Consider the following 20917-nt stretch of genomic DNA (forward strand, 5'->3'; position numbering starts at 1 on the left):
TGTGTGTTCTTTACTAACCACTGTCACTCCAATAAATTTTAATTAAAAGAATAAAATAAAATTTAATATTTCAAGTAAAAAAAAGGCTATAAAAACATAGTATCTAGAAAACTGTTTTTTAAAATTAATTAGCAGTACTCATTGTTTTCATCTTTTGCTAGACACCAGTGATGGATTCATAATAAGCAGTACAAAATAGCCTGTTCTGAGGAGAAAAAATACAAATACTTAAAAAATTAAATAATTTTATCACAGAACAATACAAGGTTACACAAAGGAATTGATGACAAATATTAGTGGTTTCGACAACATGTGCTGGGAATATAAAGCAGGGAAATATCAAGAAAGGGAGAAGTTAACATAAGTTATTATCTTGTATTATGTCCCTTAATCTTGAGGAATTGGTAGGATGTAGGTAGGTGGAGAAGGGGTGGGTACAAGCGGTTTAGCTGAAAGAAATGAAGCTACAAAAGAAGCTCTTTGTTAAAGTGTGAGCATTTGTCACAGCATATATTATGTGCAACTTTCAATCGCTTCCCTAGATACAAAGTTAAAAGAAACTGACATTTGCCAGGGGTTAGGAATGGTGGATTGAAAGGGGGTGGGAGTTACTATAAAGGGGTAGCTCAAGAGAGATCTTTCTGGTGGTAGAATGGTTTTGCAGTTTGATTGCTGTGGATGGCTATACGAATATACACATATGTGATAAAATGACATAGAACTATATACACATTCTATATTAATATCAATTTCCTGGTTTTGATATTGTTGCATAAGAGGTAACCAATGGGAGAAACTCAGTAAAAGGTACATGATACCTCTCTGTACTATTTTTGCAACTTCCTGTGACTCAACAGTTGTTTCAAAATAAGTTAAAAAATAAAAAGTAGGCATAAGAGACCAAAAACCTCCAACGTAATTCAAAAGTTGTTTCAGGCAGTGCTGCTGATTAGCACTTGTATTTCTAGTATTTGGGAATTACTAATATCAAAGCCAGTTATTCTCCTTTCATAATATATACATGTATCAAATCATCACATTGTATACCTTAAACTTATACAATATTATATGTCAATTATCTCAATAAACTTGGGGAAAAAAAGTAAATTACCATATGTAAGCTGATTTGCTGCATACTTCAACTGTCCAAGTAGCAATAGCTGTTAGCTCCTACCAGCTCAGTGGTAAGGCCTCCTATCTTCCTGAATGCATTAAACTTCTGCCCATTATTTTTGGTGTTCCCAATAAGGGTGCATCACCAGCACACATTCTTCCTGCCGCAGTCACTATCATGATCACTTCGGTAGCAGTGTGGAGAAGTTACAAGGGCGCCAGAGGAGGGGCAGGTAGATTTTTCAGGCAGCTGTGTTCCAGAGAAGACATGACCAGGGTGTGAAAGATTGTGTGGACATTAGATATGTAGAAGGTAGAACTGACAGAACTGGGCGATCTTTTGAGTTTCTGAAGGTCATTTTGAGGTGTCTAACTGGAGAGTCCCTCTAAGATGTTTTTTGTCCTTCATTATTCTGGGACCACTGTTCTTCCTGTTACTAAAACTAGAAACTCTTCAGTCTTTCCACTCGCTTGTTGGAAAAGTCATTTTTGCGATGAAAAACATAGAAAAAATATCTCATGACTTTTCTGCCAACCCAATAGTCTCTGCTCTACTTCTGACCACCCTGCCCTTCAGTGATTCGCCAAGCCCTACTGATTGTGGATCCTAAACCTCTCGTAAGTCTGTGTCCTTTTTATCCTCTTTGTTCCTCATTTTTTCATGCATTATGCTTTGAACTTGATCTTCTCTTGTCATTTTGACACATATTAACTCACTGCATTTTAACACGCACACACACAGTATGCTAATACTTTATTAAGGACTTTTGCATCCAAGTTTATAACAGTGATGACTTTCTCCTTTTGTAATGTCATTGCCAGGTTTGAAATCAAGGTTATTCCTGGCCTCATAAAAAAAAGACACCTTATTATTTGGACCCGAGTTGTTGTTGTTCTTCTTTTTTTTTTAAATTAAAATTTATTGGAGTGATAATGGTTAGTAAAATTACTTTGGTTTCAGGAGTACAATTCTCTATATGTCATCTATATATCACATTGTGTGTTCACCAACCAGAGTCAATTCTCCTTTCATCACCATACATTTGATCCCTTTTACCCTCATCTACTACCCCCCTTCCCCCTTACCCTCTGGTAACCACTAAACTATTGTCTGTGTCTATGAGTTTTGTTTATTTTTTGTCTTATGCCTTTGTTGCTTTCAGTTTTATAGTCCACATATCAGTGAAATCATATGGTTCTCGACTTTTTCTGTCTGACTTATTTTGCTTAGCATAATAATCTCAAGATCCATACATTTTGTCCCAAATGGCAGTATTTCATCTTTTGTTATGGCAGAGTAGTATTCCATTGTGTATATATACCACATCTTCTTTATCCAGTCATCTATCGAAGGATGCTTTGGTTGTTTCCATGTCATGGCCACTGTAAATAAAGCTGCAATGAACATCAGAGCACATATATTTTTATGGATAAATGTTTTCAGATCTTTTGGGGTATATTACCCAGGAAAGATTGCTGGGTCATATGGTAATTCTAGTCTTAATTTTTTTTTTAAAGATTTTTATTGGGTAATTGGGGGATGGGAACAGTGCTGGGGAAGGGGAACAGACAAGTTGCTGTCCTTTTCTTCTTCAGTCTAGTTGTGGAGGACGTTGCTTCATTGGCCTAATTTGGCACCATCATTGCACTCTTACGGGGTGAGGCAGATCAGTTGCCAGCTTCTGGACAGCCACTCACAGTGGCTGCTGTCCGCTCACGCTGGCTGCTGGCTACACACGGTAGCCCAAGGCAACCCACTGCAGCAGTGGCTGCAGCCTATGCCGGCACCGGTGACTCATGGCAGCCCAGCTCCAGGTTGAGCTGTTGTTCAGCATCTTAGCTGTGGAGGACAGTGTCACTGGCCCTCATATGTGGGATCCGAACCAGAGCCCTCTGGCATCCCAAGCCAGCTCTTAACCAACACGCCACTTGGCCGGCCCAAGTCTTAATTTTTTGAGGAAACTCCACACTGCCTTCCATAGCGGCTGCACCAATCTTCATTCCCACCAGCAGTGTATGAGGGTTCCTTTATCTCCACAGCCTCTCTGGCACGTCTTATTATTTATCTTGTTGATTATAGCCATTCTAACTTGTATGAGGTGATATCTCATTGTGGTTTTTATTTGCATTTCTCTGATGATTAGTGATGTTGAGCATCTTTTCATATGTCTATTGGCCAACTGTATGTCCTCTTTGGAGGAATGTCTATTGAGGTCCTCTGCCCATTTTTTAATTGGATTGTAGTATGGGTTTTTTGGTTGTTGTTGAGTTGTATGAGTTTCTTATATATTTTGGATATTAGCTCCTTATTGGAGGCATTGTTTGCAAATATCTTCTCCCATTTGGTTGGTTGACTCTTTATTTTGTCAATGGTTTCTTTTGCTGTACAGAAGCTTTTTAGTTTGATATAGTCCCATTCATTTGTTTTAGCTTTTACTTCCTTTGCCTTTGAGGTCAAATTATAAAATCCTCTTTGAACCCAAGAGATGCATAAAAAGCATTTGACAAGATACACCATCCATTTATGATTAAAACACTTAATAAAATGGGTATAGAAGAAAAATACCTTAACATAAAAAAGGCCGTATATGACAAACCCTCAGCTATCATAATTAACAGTGAAAAACTGACGCCCTTCCCTCTACATTCAGAAACAAGACAGGGTTGTCCCCTATCACCACTGCTTTTCAACACAGATTGGCAGTCCTAGCCAGAGCAATCAGGCATGAGAAAGAAATAAAAGGCATCCAAATTGGGAATGAAGAACTGAAACTGTCACTTTCAGCAGATGACATGATGCTATATATAGAAAGCCCTAAAGACTCCACCAGAAAGCTATTAGAAACAATAAATGAATACAGTAAATTTGCCGGATACAAAATCAAGGTACAAAAATCAATTGCATTCCTATATACTAACAATGAAATCTCAGAAACTAAGAAAACAAAACAAAACGAAAACAAAAACAATTCCTTTTGCAATTGCAACAAAAAGAATAAAATACCTAGGGATAAACTTAACCAAGGATGTGAAGGACCTATACACTGAAAAATGTAAGACATTTTTAAAAGAAATTGAAGGGCCGGCCGAGTGGTGCGATGGTTAAGAACTCGCTTGGGATGCCAGAGGGCCCCGGTTCGGATCCCACATATGAGGGCCAGTGACACTGCTCTCTACAGCTAAGATGCTGAACAACAGCTCAACCTGGAGCTGGGCTGCCATGGGTCGCCGGCGACGGCGTGGGCTGCAGCCCCTGTGGCAGTGGGTTGCCATGGGCTACCGTCTGTAGCCAGCAGCCAGCGTGAGCGGCCAGCAGCCGCAGTGAGCGGCCGTCCAGAAGCCGGCGACTGATCTGCCTTGCCCGGGAAGAGCGCAATGATGGTGCCAACTTGGGCCAGTGAAGCAACGTCCTCCACAACTAGACTGAAGAACAAAACGACAGCAACTTGTCTGTTCCCCTTCCCCCCAATTCCCTAGCACTGTTCCCATCCCCCCAATTCCCCAATAAAAATCTTTAAAAAAAAAAAAAAAAATTGAAGACACAAAGAAATGGAAAGACATTCCGTGTTCATGGATTGGAAGAATTAACCTAGTTAAAATGGTCATATTACCCAAAGCAATATACAGATTTAATGCAATCCCCATCAAAATCCCAATGGCATTTTTTAAAGAAATAGAACAAAAAATCATCAGATTTCTATGGAACCACAAAATACCCAAAGCAGCCAAGCACGCCTAAGAAAAAAGAACAATGCTGGAGGTATCACACTCCCTGACTTCAGCTTGTACTACAGGGCAACAATAATCAAAACAGCACGGTGGTGGCAAAAAAAAAAAAACAGGCACACAGACCAATGGAATAGAATTGAAAAGCCAGAAATAATCCCACATAAATATGGACAGATAATTTTGACAAAGAAACTAAAAACATATGGAGAAAAGAGAGCCTCTTCAGTAAATGGTGCTGGGAGAATTGGAAAGTCATGTGCAAAAGAATGAAACTAGACTGCTATCTGTCACCGTGTACCAAAATTAACTCAAAATGGATCAAAGATCTAAACATAAAACCTGAAACAACAAACTGCATAGAAGAAAACATAGGCACTAAACTTATGGACACTTTTATTTCTTATATTTCTTGACCTCTTAGCTTCCTGTTGATTCTTATTTTGTCTTTGAAATACCATCTCCCTTTGACTTTTGTGACATTGTGCTCTCCTGGCTCCCTCTCCTACATCTTGTAATTATTCCTTCTCAGTCTTCCTCACCCAGCCATTGAGTGTTGTTTCCTTAAGGTTCTGTCCCAGTCTCTCTTCTCACTCTGGTCTCTTGATCTAGGTGATACTGTCCAAGTCCATACTTCCTTATAAGCCCAATGTGCCTCAGGAGTTTTGCACATGATATTTCCTTTATAGAGCACGCTCCTTCATCTTTCACCTAAAGCATAGGTGCTGCCTTCTCAGGAAGCTTTGCCCAACCTCCTTGCTTTTGTGGCACTTCTGCAACAGTCGTTGCAGTTACAATTTACATTTATTTATATGATTTAAATGATGGGCTCTCCCACTGGAGGTAAGCTCTATAATGACAGAGACTGTACCTCTTTTTGTTATTATACCTTTAACCCTAGCACTTTATAAAATGCTGAGTACATAGTAGGTGTATAATAAATAACTACAGAATAAAATAAATAAATGAATACATATTTTGAATAAAGTGTCTATGGAATATCAAGATGGGGGTTTCCCTTACATGATTCAATACATGATTTTGGAGCTCAAGACAGAAGTCGGGGCTAGAGAGAGAAATTTGGAATTTAATTGCATGTGAGTGGTAATGAAGCTTTGAGTTTGCTATAAGGGTGTCCAGGGAATATTTATGGAGAGAAAGGGGCAGAGGGAAGAGTCAAAAACCTTGGGAATGTTCACATATTCAAGGGGTAAAGGGATAAATAATGAACTCAGGCAGATCGAGAATGAGCCATCAAAGGAAGCCAAGACTGTATATGCCATCCACGCACTGCAGATTTTCTTTGGCACCCCTAATTTTAATATTTTTCCCTTTGGTCTAACATTATTTCACAACCATGTTTTTGTCTCAGAAAACATGGATGGCATCTATGGAAACAAATCTAAATCTAACTTTCACACTTATTATTATAATAATTAATTGGTATCAATAATTATGTATAGTGATTAATAAGATTGACTTATTACTACTAATAACTGCAGGGAGGAACAAAGTATCTTTAAAAAAATGGTTGGTACATATGGCAATAATATTTTCCCTGGTTTGTAATCTTCTTGAGCTATGCTTCTAAAAATTTGCTTAAATGTAAATATATTGAATCTTTCTTTTTCAGCCTGAAAGCACTTTACTGATTCTCTGTGAGAACGGCTATGTTCTTGAAGCTGCATGTCCAGTCATAAAGCAGGAAGAGGAGGATCACCACAGAGCTTCCTATGAAATCAAAGACATGCGCACAAAATGTTTCCATTTCTCAAGTGTCAAATCTAAGATTCTGGTATGAGATATCCTTGAAGCATTATCTTCTGATATTTTTTTCCTTCTTAGAATATAAAATATCCCGTGTTAAGCCCTGAATACATACAAAAAAGAGCAAGACACAGATCTCATACTGGAAGGCAGTAGTGAATAGATATTAAAATCACAGTGCAAAGAAAATAGTTTTCGGGGCATGCTGAGAAAAGAAGAGATGATTCTGATGGAGGGATGAGAGGAGGTCAAAGATGACTGCATTGAGATGACATTTAGTACTTAAAAATTGAATAATTTTGAAAGAATGAAAACAAGGAGGGAGACGATAAAAGCTGGGAAGACAGACGTGTTTTGGTGTTTTGGGGAAATGGAGAATGGACTGTGAAATGGAGGGATGCAATTTGTGGAGGGGTGTGGCAAAAGCCTGTGACCAACACATGTGGCTCCTTAAATACCAGCCACGATGTCTTAATTTATTTCATAGACCATTGGGATCCACTGTGAGTTTTTGAGGAGGGGATTGATGTGATGAGATCATATAAATTTGGAAGATAATTCTGAGGGGTAAACAGAATAAAGAGGTAAAAGATGGAAGGTAGGGATGCCAGGGTTAAGGGCCTTTTGCAGTAGCCACTTGATAGATGCTGAGGGCCTGAATCCCAGTATTACTAAAAATAGAAACAACTTCCCTCCTGGACTATTTCAGTCCACTTAATTCATGTGCTGACAGTGATAGACTCAGAGGGTAACGGAATTTAGCTTCTTTATCAGGAAAAAAAATGACAAAATCATTTTTATAAAACCAGGATCAGTGGGGATAATACAGAAATAAAGTTATTCCAATAATTTGAAAAATTTAATGACAAAACTATATCCCCAAATTAATAATTATTTTTAAATGACGTTACTTGTTACATCAGAGCTGTGAGTTTTTCTAGGACCCTGTCTTCCCTCTACTTTCTTTGTCATCCCTAATACCATAGAATGAATGAATTGTAGTTGTTTTTACATCTTCTTAATGTCTCTTTTGCAAAAGAGATTAATAGAAACTGAAAAGAGAAAGAAACAAAAGGAGTTGAAGAAGAAGGAAAAGGAAGAAAGAAGGAAGCAGCTAGCAGCAATGATGGGAGAAGATGGAGAAAAGGAATTCCAAGGGGAAGAGGAGGAGGAAGAGGAAGAAGAAGAGAAACCATTACCTGGAATCTTTATTCCATCAACCCCCTGTCACATCCTCTGTGGGTTTTACTCTGGGCCAGGGAAGTTCTGGGTTTCTTTGGTGAGTAATAATGTAATACATAATTTTTATCTCAGCCCTAATTCAATATAGTGGCTAGCTAATATTTTCCAGCACATTCTTAACTTTCTCACTCTTATGGTAAGACTTCATTTATCGACTACTATTAAAGGTGTGAATTTTGATGAATAAATGTGAGTTACAGTTGTTTTTATATCATCTTAATAGCTCCCTTATATGTCTTCTACTTATACTTGTCATCATCTATGACAGTCATTCATGTTTCAGGAGGTCAAAGGCGGGAAGAATTGAAGGCAGAAGGGCAAAGGACTAAGGGGTTTTCCAGCTGAGTCTGTTGTTTTTAAATATTGAAAATAATTAGTATTTTGAAAATAATGGCAGTGTTATCCAATAGACTTTTGCTTACATTTTATCTACAACTATGCTGTTTGGCCATATGGAAGTCTGGGAAATGGCTGTTTTTTATTTATTTGTTTGTTTGTTTGTTTGTTTGTTTGTTTATTTATTTAGCTGAGCCATCCTGTCACCTGTTGGCAGCTCAGCGGCAACTCAGCTCAGGCTGGGAATCGAACTACTATTGCTCAGAGCTTGCACTCTTGAGTGAGCTCTAAACCAACTGAGCCACCCAGCTGGCCCTTTGGAAATGGCTGTTTTTAGATGGTTACATTGCCACCCTGAACAAGATGAGGACTTGCTTAATAAGGAAGAATAAAAAAATGGATATTGGGGAAACCAGCATCAGGGACTGTCACAATGATGTGAAAATTACATCCTCTTATTATACATTCTATTCTTTTTTTTTTTTAAAGATTTTATTGGGGAACTGGGGGAGGGGAACAGCATTGGGGATTCGGGGAAGGGGAACAGACAAGTTGCTGTCCTTTTGTTCTTCAGTCTAGTTGTGGAGGACGTTGCTTCATTGGCCCATATTGGTATTATCATTGCACTCTTCCCGGGTGAGGCAGCTGCTCGCCGGCCATTGGACAGCCACTCACTGCAACTCACAGCAGCTTATGCTGACTGCTGGCCACTCATGCTGGCTGCCAGCCACTCACGGTAGCTTACAGGAGCCCACTGCAGCAGGGGCTGCAGCCTACACCATCACTGGTGACTCACGGCAGCCCAGCTCCAGGTCGAGCTGTTGTTCACCATCTTAGCTGTAGAGGGCGCAGCATTACTGTCCCTCATGTGGGATCCGAACCGGGGCCCTGATGCTTAGAGCTGGCATCCTAAGCCAACTCTCAATGTGCCACTCGGCCAGCCCTATACATTCTATTCTTATAAAACATTTTATTGTTCTATTACAAAGCAAGATTTCCTTCATTATAAATTTGTCAAAAATTTCAATTCCACTCATCAAAAATGTGATAATAGACATAAAAGTATATGTAAAAGATTACAACTAAATCATAACTGGTCCAGATCAGTGGCCAGATCAGGACACTGGCCAGTAAGGTCTGTTGCTCTAAGGAGTGATGAGAGTTAACCTCTCCCCTCTTCAACTTTTTCTAGAAGTATATCTTTGATAGTAACTTCTAAGGGGCGAAGAAGGGTAGAAAGTAGTGATGAAGCCACCTTAGAACTTCATTTATTAGTGCCTTTACCCTTTGTTTGTCTTCTATGTTTTATGAAACAATTATTGATGGCTACTCTTGTGTGAGGTTCAAGGGGTAAAGGGATAGATAAGACATGGCTCCCGCCCTCAGGAAGTTTCCTCATAATCATGTGGGAGGGAGGCATAGAAACAACTGTAATATAATGTAATAGAATTCTAGTGTCCTTGAAACATATATGCAAAAATTATTTAACAAACATATTTAGTGCTTACTCTAAGGGTTGCCAGATAAATATTACATGGGACATACTTATACTAAAACTGTATTTGTTGTTTATCTGAAATTCAAATTTAACTGGGCATCCTGTATTTAAAAAAATTTTTTCCCCCATTTTGTTGAAAAATAATTGACATTCAGCACTGTATAAGCTTGAAGTGTACAGCATAATGATTTGACTTACTTATATGGTGAAATGATTTACACAATAAGTTTAGTTAACATCCATCCTGTATTTTCATTTGCTAAATATGGAAACCTACTTATTCTGTACCAGGCACCATTTTAAGTGATCTACCCAGCCACCCTATAAAATAATTGCTCTTATTTGCATTTTACATAAGAAGAAACCAAGGCATGGAGAAGTTAAGGTATTTATCCAAGGTCATATGAGAGGTAGAACAAGGATCTGGACTCAGGCAGTCTGGGTCTAGAACCTATGGCCTTAACCTTAAACTATACCCACACGTAAGGTTAAGTAAGGTATACGAGTAGTTCACAGAGGCAGTGACACTAATACTACTTGATCCAACTATTTGCCGACTCTGTGCCTACACATAAGCAGACACTGTAGAAAACCAGTCTCCTTGGAAGTCATGACCACAGTTCTCAAATCATTACTCACACTGCAGGCTGTGACCAAGCCATGGTCATTAGCCCACTTTCCAAACTATTGCATTAATTCTTTCTTTTCCCCTCAAACATTTTGCACCTTCCCTCACTTTCCATTGATAACCTCATCTCACATTTCACTTAGAAAATTAAATAAAAGCAACCAGATGGGATTTCCTTATCTTGTCTCAATTAGATCTGATGCCCTACAGGGATACATACAAGTTTTAACTGCTTTGCCTATTGTTAACAAATCATGAATGGTCCCCTGAAACTTTCCAAGGACACTGTTCTGAATGGCCTCTTGATCCTATCCCCTCTTGGTTTCTCGAAGATTTTGTTCCTGAAATAAACCACTTGGTCTTATGTATCATCAACTTCTCTCTGTTTATTCAGTTCTTCTCATCAGCACATACACATGTTCTAGTACTTATCTTAATTTTTTTCCTTAACCTCTCTCTCCTTCCCCTCCATTGCTCCTTTATAGGAAAACTTGAAATAGTTGCCTGTAATCATTGGCTTCATTTCTTCATCTTCAGTTTGATCTTCCACCTATTCTAGTTGGGTTCCTAACTCTGCCACTTCACTTCATCAAAGATTTCCATACTGCCAAGCTCATTGGTTACTTGTCTGTCCATTTAACCTTTCGGAAATATTTGATAGGGCTGACCCTTCATCCTTCTAAAACACTTTTTTCCCCCTGGCTTCCAAGACACTATACTGGCCACTTTTTTTTGCCTCTTTTCCTGGCTTCTCATTTCCTGAACAAGATTGAAATTTGAAGTACGCTAGGATATGGTCTCAGTCCCCTACTTTCTTGCTAGGTGACTTCATGTAGTCCCATGGCTTTAAATATCAATTATATGCCAGTGAATCTCAAATTTTTGCCTCTAGTTGTGACATCTCCTGTCCTATTCAAACTTGTATACCTATCCAGCTTGACATCTCTGTTTGGCACCTCAAAATTAATATAGCCAAAATAAAACTTTTAAGCCACACTTGCCCCATGAAAATCTGCTCTCCATCTCAGTAAATGAGATGAGCATCCATTCAGTTGCTAAGACAAAATTCAGAGTCGTTAATGATTCTCTCTCCTTTGCCTTTGATACCCTTATATTCAAAGTATGTCTTTTATACGCAGCATACGGTTATACTTCTGTTTTTTAATCCTATAGAATCTTTGTCTTTATTTTAATGGAGTATTATGTCCAATTCTGTTTAATGTAATTACTAATATATTTTAGATTACATCTACCATCTTACTAATTATTTCTATTTATCACACCAATTCTATGCTCCCTTTTTCACCTTCTGTTGGATGATTAAGGTAGCTTATCCCCCGATTTTCCTCCTCTATTAGGTTATTAGTTATACTTTCTTTTATAAGTGATCCTAAAGATTATAATATGCATCTTTAATATAATGTGCTATAAATTTATTCTTTTACTAATCCCAGAGAAAAAAGATCTTAGAGCATTTTAATGCCGTGTATCCTCCTCTCCTCATTGTCATGTTTTATTTTTATACTCGTATATGTATTTGTGTCCCCAAAAGGCATTTAGTATTGTTTTATGTTCTTGGTATCATTTGGTTTATCCTTTTTCTTGCTGTTAGTTCCTTTCTTTATTTTTGTAATTGTATCTTCTGCCTAAAAGATAGGCTTTGATATTTTCTTAAGTGTAGGTATGCTGATGACAAATTCTCTGTTTGGGTGGATTTTTGTTTTGTTTTTGTTTTAAAGTATCTATTTAAAAATTGTAATTTTCTAGATATTTTCTTTTCAGAACTTTGATATCTTTTGCCTTCCATTCTGCCAGCTGCATCTTTTTATTGTTTCTTTGAAACCCAATGTATCTTTTTTCTCTGGTTATTTTTAAGATTCTGTGTTAAAAGGTGTGTAATTTCTTCATATTTATCTTGCTTGTGGTTCATAGTATTACTTGAATTCTGACATATTTTTATTCAGTTTTAGAAAATACTCAGCCATTATCTACCACAATATTGCTTCTGGCCCATCTTTCTACTATCTTCTGGGATTCCAATTTTATGTATATTAATCCTTATAACTATGTTTCATGTGTACCATATATATATTTTTTTCCATCCTTCTTTTCTCTCTTCTGCTATACTCGATTTTTTCTGACCTTTGTTGTAGTTTCATAACTCTATTTTCAGCTGTGTCCAGTTGCTTTTAAATTGATCTGTTGAATTTTTAATTTCCATCAGTTTTCAGTTCTAGAATTTTCATTTTTTCCATTATTTACTTTTTTATACATTCCAATTGAATTCTAAAATTTTCTGTATTGCCTTCAAATTCTTTAAATATGTTAATTATAGTTATTTTGAAGTCTTTTTTGTAAAGATTTTATTGGGGATTGGGAGAGGGGAACAGTGTTGGAGAATTGGGGAGAGGGACCAGCCAAGTTGTTGTTTTTCAGTCTTTGTTGTGGAGGGCGCCAGTCACCATCTGGCTTCCCGTTGGCAGCTCATGGCCTCTAAGCTCAAGGTGCAGTGTTACAATCTTAGTTGCTGGTGGGCGTAGCCACCATCCCATGCAGGAGTTGAGCCAGCAGCCTTGTTGTTAAGTGCGCATGCCCTATCCACTGAGCCATCTGGGTGGCAGTTCAACTCAAGGTGTCGAGTTCAGTTTTAGTTGCTGGTGGGGGTGGGTGTAGTCCATCATTGAACAGGCAATCTTGTTGTTACACCAGCTGAGCCATCCTGCCACCTGTTGGCAGCTCAGTGCCAGCTCAGCTCGGGCACAGTGTCGCTAGCCCATGTGGGAATCGAACTGGCGGCCCTGTTGCTCAGAGCTTATGCTCTTAAACCAAATATTAACCAATTGAGTCACTCGGCCGGCCCTGAAGTCTATTTTGAAAATACCTCTATCAGTACCTCTTGTGTTTTTTCTTTGACCTGTATTTTCTTTGATCTGTTTATTTCCTTTTGATTTTCAATCAATTCTTGTCTTTGCTTGTATGCCTATTTTTAAACTATTATTATTTATTGTGGTGACATTGGTTAAAAAATTATATAGGTTTCAAGTGTACAATTCTGTAATACATTGAATATTAGACCTTGTATACAAAAAAAACTATAGCACTAGCTTCAGTTTCTGTGTATTGGCATTAGCTACGGGAGATTTATTTTTGGTTCTGGAAAGAAGCTAGAAATTCTAGATCACTTTCATCAGTGAATGAGATGACTTGAAATTTAGACTTTGCTTCCTGTGAGGGCCAGCCTATTTCTAGTTTATTCACACACGTAGGGTATAGTGCTCCAGGGTTACAATGGAAATCCCAGGGGAAGGTGTGTTTGCAGTGGCTTCTTCTCCTTGGAGAACTCTGGAAACCTTTTTGTCCTCCTGAGCCTCTGAGACTACAGATAGCTCTGCTCAACTTTTAGCTTCTCAGCTGCCACTTTCAGAACTGGCAATTGCTTCAGGGAGAAAAGCGATGCCCTAGACTGAAAACTAGTTTGGAAAACCATGACCTGTACAACTCTTATCATTAAACACTGCTTATTCAGAATAATACTTGAAATAAAATGGAATTCAGTAGGTAGTCAGAGGTAATATGTCTCTTCTTTTGACTTTTAAGTGGAAACAAATCATTGTAAGGTGTCTTATTATTATAATTTTATAGCCACATACAAATGGACAATGGAGATGCTTTATAAAATCTATCTATAATCATAGAAATCATATAAAGTAGATGTTTTAGGAGATCTATTTTGTCTTTTAAAATTTGAAATAATCAAAAACTTTCCATGTGATCATATGTGTCCTATATTCAAGTACCACCTTATATGTTATTTATCTCTTTTCTAGGGTGGCTATGATTCTGGTTTTCTATATCACTGTGAGTTCCCCCCATATGACAAAAACAGTGATATCACGGAAAAGAAAGATGAACCTTTTGATTTCCGCTTTCTTGAGGATACAGAAGACAATCCCATTCAAAGTATCACTTTCAGGTGAACAGAATTTCAGAAAGCTTTAAAAAACTATAACCCATTAGTGTCTGTTTTGTCCATTACGAATATTGTCGATTTTTAAAGATGTGTCCAAATGGAAGGGTACTCAAACAATGTTAAATAAATCAAAGGAATAAATAGAATCAAAGCTATTCCTGAAACTGTATTTCAATCCCCTCTATCAAATATTCTGTCAAAACTTCTGTTTATCACACAATTGAATTGTATGCATTTGCTCTCTGTTACTGAGGAGGATGCTACTGCACAGTCTGACAATGAAGGTTCACGGTTACAGTGATTCTGGAGAAACGACAAATTGAGTTATTAGTCCTTTAATAATTGTGAATTAAGCATATATTGCAGTCTTTCTTTTTTTTTTTTTTTAAAGATTTTTATTGGGGAATTAGGGGGATAGGAACAGTGCTGGGGAATTGGGGGAAGGGGAACAGACAAGCTGCTGTCGTTTTGTTCTTCAATCTAGTTGTGGAGGATGTTGCTTCACTGGCCCAAGTTGGCACCATCATTGTGCTCTTCTCTGGTGAGGCAGATCAGTCGACGGCTTCTGGACGGCCGCTCACTGCAGCTGCTGGCCGCTCACGCTGGCTGCTGGCTACATACGGTAGCCCATGACAACCCACTGCCACAGGGGCTGCAGCCTACGCCGTCGCCGGCGACTCATGGCAGCCCAGCTCCAGGTTGAGCTGTTGTTCAGCATCTTAGCTGTAGAGGGCAGTGTCACTGGCCCTCATATGTGGGATCCGAACCGGGGCCCTCTGGCATCCCAAGAGAGTTCTTAACCATCGCGCCACTCGGCCGGCCCTTGCAGTCTTTCTTTTGGAGACCAAATATAATAGGTCCAATTTTCAAATTGGCTCTCCCCATCACTCCCCTCTTTTTGTATTTGTTTGCTAGGGCTTCCATAGTTTGTTAGGGCTTCAACATGTGAATTTTGAGGGGGGCACAATTTAGTCCATAATATCTTTGTTGTTAAAAGTGTCATTTGTCAGTTAATTTAAAATTAACATTATTTTCAGATTAATATGAAGAACAATTCACTTTCTTTTTGTTTCATAGTTTTAACCAAGATATAATGTTTTGTGGAATGCAAGATGGAGCAATTCGAGTTTATATCCTGAATCAGAATGATCTTTCATTGACAGATATGGAGAACTACTGGCACTTCAATATTCATGACAACAATTATGGATGTATTAAAGGCATTTCTACTAGCTTTGATGACCGTTTTTTGGTGACTGCTGGAGCAGATAGTAATATCTTTGTTTTTAGCATTTTTTCCGAATTTGAGTTAAGGAAACTTGTCAAAGCCAAAGTTCCATCTCCCAGGGTATGTAACTAACTAACACACTACCTACCTAACAGCAATAATTTAAAAAAAACACCTTTATTTAAAAATACTGATGTTAAAATTGTTCATATTTTTTTAAATGGAAACTATTCAGACACATTTTCCTGATAGTCTAATCTTCCTGCCAGTATTATAATTTTTACTTTCTGATGCCTCTTTTTCATATATTAAATACATTGAATTCCCATTATTGTTAAAGATATAGAATTCCCCAAATTAAAAAGACTGTCGATTTTTCTGTATCAGTCACTTTCTTGATCAAAATTTGTTTTCAAAATGTACATCTTTTTTAGATCTATATTTTGCTTTTTCATTTATTCACTCATTGAAGGGGCATAAAATGAGATATACACTATAATCCGTCCTTTCAAAAGGGTTGTAAAAATATTGTTGTCTGTAGTGTTAGAAAATGATAATGTGGATCGTGATTCAAGATTCAGTTAAATTATTCTAGTCTTAGGCAGAGTACATTATTGGTTTTGTAATGAAGACTGAAGGTTCAGACCCCCAAATTATATCCTTTTGACCTGTCAGGCCCTGAATTTTCTATTATCAAAGTGATTCCTTTAGATAAAATTATTAACAACTATTAGAGTTACTCCTAAAGAATAAGGAATTGTATTAGAAAGATCATAGTTAAAATTCCTATGAACACATTGGCTTCCTGCTTAATAGGTAACCAACTTCAAAACAATGTAGGGAAGATGTGAGCAGATAAATTTTCATTTCTATTAATAGCAGAAAAATTTGGAGAATGGACTGTCGTTTAAAGAGGTCCAGCTCAGGAAGCGGAATTACAGAATGGAAAGTTTTTGAAGAAGAAAATCTTTAACTTTCTATCTAGTGCCAACTTTCTCTATGGAAACCCATATTGGATAGAAAAAAAAAACCATCCACATTTGTATAATAGTGTCCTTCTATTTATGACTACAATCGATATTTCTCAAGTCACTGAAGCAGACTCTGCTTTTAAGAAAGCAAAATCAGAAAGAGTTGAATAAACACACAAAAACTAAGCTCTGCAAAAGTCTGAGGTAAGAACCTTAGAATCAGCTAGGAAGTCCTTAAAAGTACAGTTGCCTGAGCCCTGCCCAAGAACAATTAAATTAGAATCTCTGAAGGTGAGACTCAGGCATCAGTATTTTATAAAATACCCTCTGCGTCTCCCAACCCCCTTGATTCTAATGTGCAGCTAGGATTGAGAACAATTGGCATATATTTTAGAAGCGTTGGAAGCACCTTTGTTTAACTCAAGCTTATTGTAAACAGCTGAGGCCAGGAGATCCTAGAACTCACACTGATTTGGAGAACTAAGGGGCTTAGCTCTGGGCAAAAAAAGAATAATAAATAAATAAAATTTAAGTTATGTCCTAAGTGATTAATGGTAACTACACTGCATTAGCCATCACTGTCTCTTCCATGGGTCATGATATATGACTTCACTTTTACTAACGTCATACACCTGTCTTACATAAAAATACAGAGGGTGCCAAAAAAATGTATACACATTTTAAGAAAGGAAATATGTATTAAAATGGTAATATATATTGATAACAAAAGATGAATATAGTCATGTTTGACTTCTGCAGTTACAAGAGGTGCTAAGAGTGGTTACCATCAGCATCCAGACACTTCTGATTATAGCAAACTACTGCTTGAGTAACATTGACCAAAGTGTTAACATCACTTAAAATATGTATACATTTTTTTGGCACCCTCTGTATGTAGACTTACATTTCATATGTATAAAGAGTAGTAATAAAACATTTTGATCAAAAGAGAAACTATAATAAAACAACTTGATCAAAACAGAGACCTATCCATTATAAAAAAGAATAGAGAATAAACAAGTTCAATTTTACTTAGGAACTGATTAGCTAGCAAACTAAGACTCTATATTTAGTTCACCAGGTTATAGTTCCTCTTTCCTGATAGCCTAAGAGGTTTTACAGCATAGCTCCTAAATAAACAAAGTACTTCTAAATGATTTACTTCATAGTACCCCTTAATTTAAATTTTTTTCTTCCTAAAGGGAGATTCATATTTCTGATTTCATATCTTAAAGAAGGGGATCATGTTATTCTGTGCATTTCCCACTGTATGTCTTTTTTTGCTAAGGTCAGGTAAAATGTTTACTAAAAATTTTAAATATATATAATATACATACACATATATATGTATATATGTATATATAATGTACATGTATGTATATATATACACATACACACACATGGAGTATTTGGGGAGACTTACTCATGTATAAAAGGGATATGCAAAAAAAACCCCCAGTATTTTAAAATAAATGACCTATAAAGTTTTTGTTTGTATTCTTTGTTAATAACACAAGAATATTGGTAATTCACATTTTGAAGGGAAATATGGTGTTATTAACATTTTGCATACATATAATTAAGTTTCATGACTTTCTGTACCTACCCCTATAAAAGAAGCAGAAACAAGTAAGTTTAATCAACTGCAGTGTTTCCCCAGTTTATTATTATTTGTGAAAATACTTTCCAGGCCTATAATTGTTAGAAATTGTCAAGGGGGAAACTCCTCAATTTACTTCTGATTAGATATTTTAAGGGAAATATGCTATTTAAAAGGGCTAAACTTTTACTCCCCTTCCTACAGTTTGGAATTGAAACAGAGCCAATTCCAGAAGATATTGACGATCCCAAAGCCTACAGGTATGGGAATTTTTGATAAATACCTACTAGGCATAAGTTTTTGCAAAAACAAACCAACATTTTACAGAAGTTGACCAAGCTAAATGAATGTTCAAATATTTGAATACTAGTTTTCTCTTTGCTGTTTCTGTATTCTAATTTGTTATCCTTTTAAATTTCTGTTTTCAGTATTGAGAATGCCAGAAGAAAAAGAGAACATGACAAGTTAATGAAAGAGGTGGAAGAAATAAAGGCCAGGAAGAGAGAACAGCTCAGAGCTTTGAGGAGTCAATTTCGGAAACTACTAGAGATGAATGAAAAATTACCCAAGCATATGCAGTTTAAACGGACAGTAAGTCCAAAATAAATTTGATTTTAATTTTTAATATATGCCATTTATGGTTCTAGTACTATTTGGCCGATAAGTAGGAACACTTAAAATCATCTTTAAGCTTCCTTTTATCTGGCAAGTCAATATGTTGGCAGCAACTAAACTACTGTAGAACTTGTCACACAACTTGGTTTGAGGGCACGTAAACCTCTTTACTTCTGGATTTAGTTATTATACTTTTTTTTCATAAACAAGATAATAAATAAATATAGGTTTGAACCTGGTTATCAACCCTTATCATACTTAGCTAAGATACCTAACTGCTGGATAGGGATGTGCATATGTATATATAAATTGATGCTCAGTGGTTCTATTTCTATAATTCATCAGATCTGTTGAAACAGTAGTACCTGGTTTACCCTCTAAGTTTCTGGAAGATGACTTAGTAATTTGTAGGTATGGGGATAATCACTTAATTATTTAAGCTAATTTTGTATTATTATTTTTTTCTTTTGTGACTTATTGCAAAGCCCCATCTACCAGGTAGTGATTAATTTTTTTTTCATTTTGTACTTCCTCCTAAATGGAATTACTGTCAAGAGCCTAATCAAATAAAAACGCAGAATTTACTATCTTGACTATATCCATGGTTTTCCCAGTCCTGTAATTCTAGAGGCACTTAGCCAATTTCATATAAAAATGCTTTGGTGAAATCAAAATGGTTAACTCATATTGGTTAAAAGGTGTTAAAGCTATTTTACTAAGACATTTGCAGAATATGAGTGACATAAGTCAAAATAAAGAACAACTGAGGCAAGTTCTATGGCTAAGCACTTTACACACATCATTACTGAAAACACAAGCACCTCTGGAAAGAATAATTACTACTTCCAATTTAGTGTGAATGAAGGCCCTGACTTGTGCAGGAGTGAAGTTAAATAACATGAGGCCTCAAGTATCCTTATGGGAAAAATAGCCCCCTTGGTGAAGGACATTCAACCAGAACTTCGTGATGTTAAGAAGATGCCAGTGACTTTGCTGTTTTTCCTGGGTCGGGTCACATGGGAGAGGATGCTCGGCTAATGATCAGCTGCCATGAACTTCTACCCTGTGCCCAGCTGTTTGTGTAATACAATAGTTAGCTGCTTTGGGATGAAGGGGATATTTTTAAAAAAAACTTTGTACACTCTTTAAATATTCTGTTAGCATTCGTTATTTTTACTGTGAGAAAAACTTTAAATATGTAACTTTATTTACATTATTTTAAATTATTTCTGAGAACTTTTTTCCATCTTTTGTGGAAGTAAGATCAAAAGTATGTTATTTTTTTTCTAGAATGGAAAGGGTTTATGATATTTGGGAAAGAGCTATGATGCTGCATGAAATTGAGGGCAAAACTTAAAAATCTGTATGTAAAATATAAGATTGACAAAGTACATTGATAAAAGTACCCATGTTGTTGAACAAATCTATTTATCTACAGGATTTTGACATAGATTCCCAAATTCGTGCTGAGATTAACAAAAAAACAGTTTATAAAATTCACCAAGTGGAAAAGGAATTAGCCTGGGAAAGAGAGAAGCATGAACTTGGCCTAACGAAGCTACAGCATAGGTAGGATCTATATTTCTTGCAAGTTAAGGTGTTTGAGAGCGTATATTTGAATAAAGTAGTTTACAAGGTCAAATAAGAGGTCTCCTGAAGTATGCACTAACTCCTGAAATCTCAAGAAATCCTCTTGTCACTCCTACTCTTATCTTCCTGAGCTTTCTGCTTACCCCTTCCTAGTTTAAATCTGAGAAATTTGTTTAAGAATTAGATTTTTTACAAACCAAATTATGTAATACATATTTACTTTCTGTTTTTGAGAAATTATTTATGTTTTATCTAATACAACAGCATGTATAAAAATAAAAACTAAAATAGAACCAAAGGACTTACAACAACTTCCTGTCCAATCCGTCTCATATGCCAATTTTGACTTCTCAGGGGAAATTATTTTTCTTTGTCTTTTTTTAGATATAATTTACATACAGTAAAATACATAAATCTTAATTGAACAGCTCCATAAACTTTTACAGATGTATAAACACATATATCCACTACCCAGATAACATGAAAACAGAAATTTATAGCACCCCAGAAAGTTCCCTCATGATCTCTCCCATAAAAATGTATTCTCCAAAGATGAATGTTTATCACCATAGATTAGTTTTGTCTGTGAACTTCATATAAATGAAATGTTGCAATATGAACTTTTTTTTTTTT

General features: G+C 36.6%; 1 protein-coding gene across 1 annotated transcript in view; it reads left to right on the plus strand.

Moving 5' to 3' along the window:
- The window catches only part of CFAP44 (cilia and flagella associated protein 44), a 135681-nt gene that overhangs the window by 54273 nt on the left and 60491 nt on the right, over nucleotides 1-20917 (plus strand). Inside the window, exons 15-21 of the mRNA XM_019652227.1 lie at nucleotides 6473-6634; nucleotides 7646-7885; nucleotides 14138-14283; nucleotides 15358-15628; nucleotides 18284-18339; nucleotides 18508-18670; nucleotides 20133-20263. Coding sequence (XP_019507772.1) covers nucleotides 6473-6634; nucleotides 7646-7885; nucleotides 14138-14283; nucleotides 15358-15628; nucleotides 18284-18339; nucleotides 18508-18670; nucleotides 20133-20263 — 1169 coding nt within the window. The remainder of the gene's footprint in view (nucleotides 1-6472; nucleotides 6635-7645; nucleotides 7886-14137; nucleotides 14284-15357; nucleotides 15629-18283; nucleotides 18340-18507; nucleotides 18671-20132; nucleotides 20264-20917) is intronic.

Source organism: Hipposideros armiger, unplaced genomic scaffold (genome assembly GCF_001890085.2).
Source record: "Hipposideros armiger isolate ML-2016 unplaced genomic scaffold, ASM189008v1 scaffold_176, whole genome shotgun sequence".
Taxonomy (NCBI): Eukaryota; Metazoa; Chordata; class Mammalia; order Chiroptera; family Hipposideridae; genus Hipposideros; species Hipposideros armiger.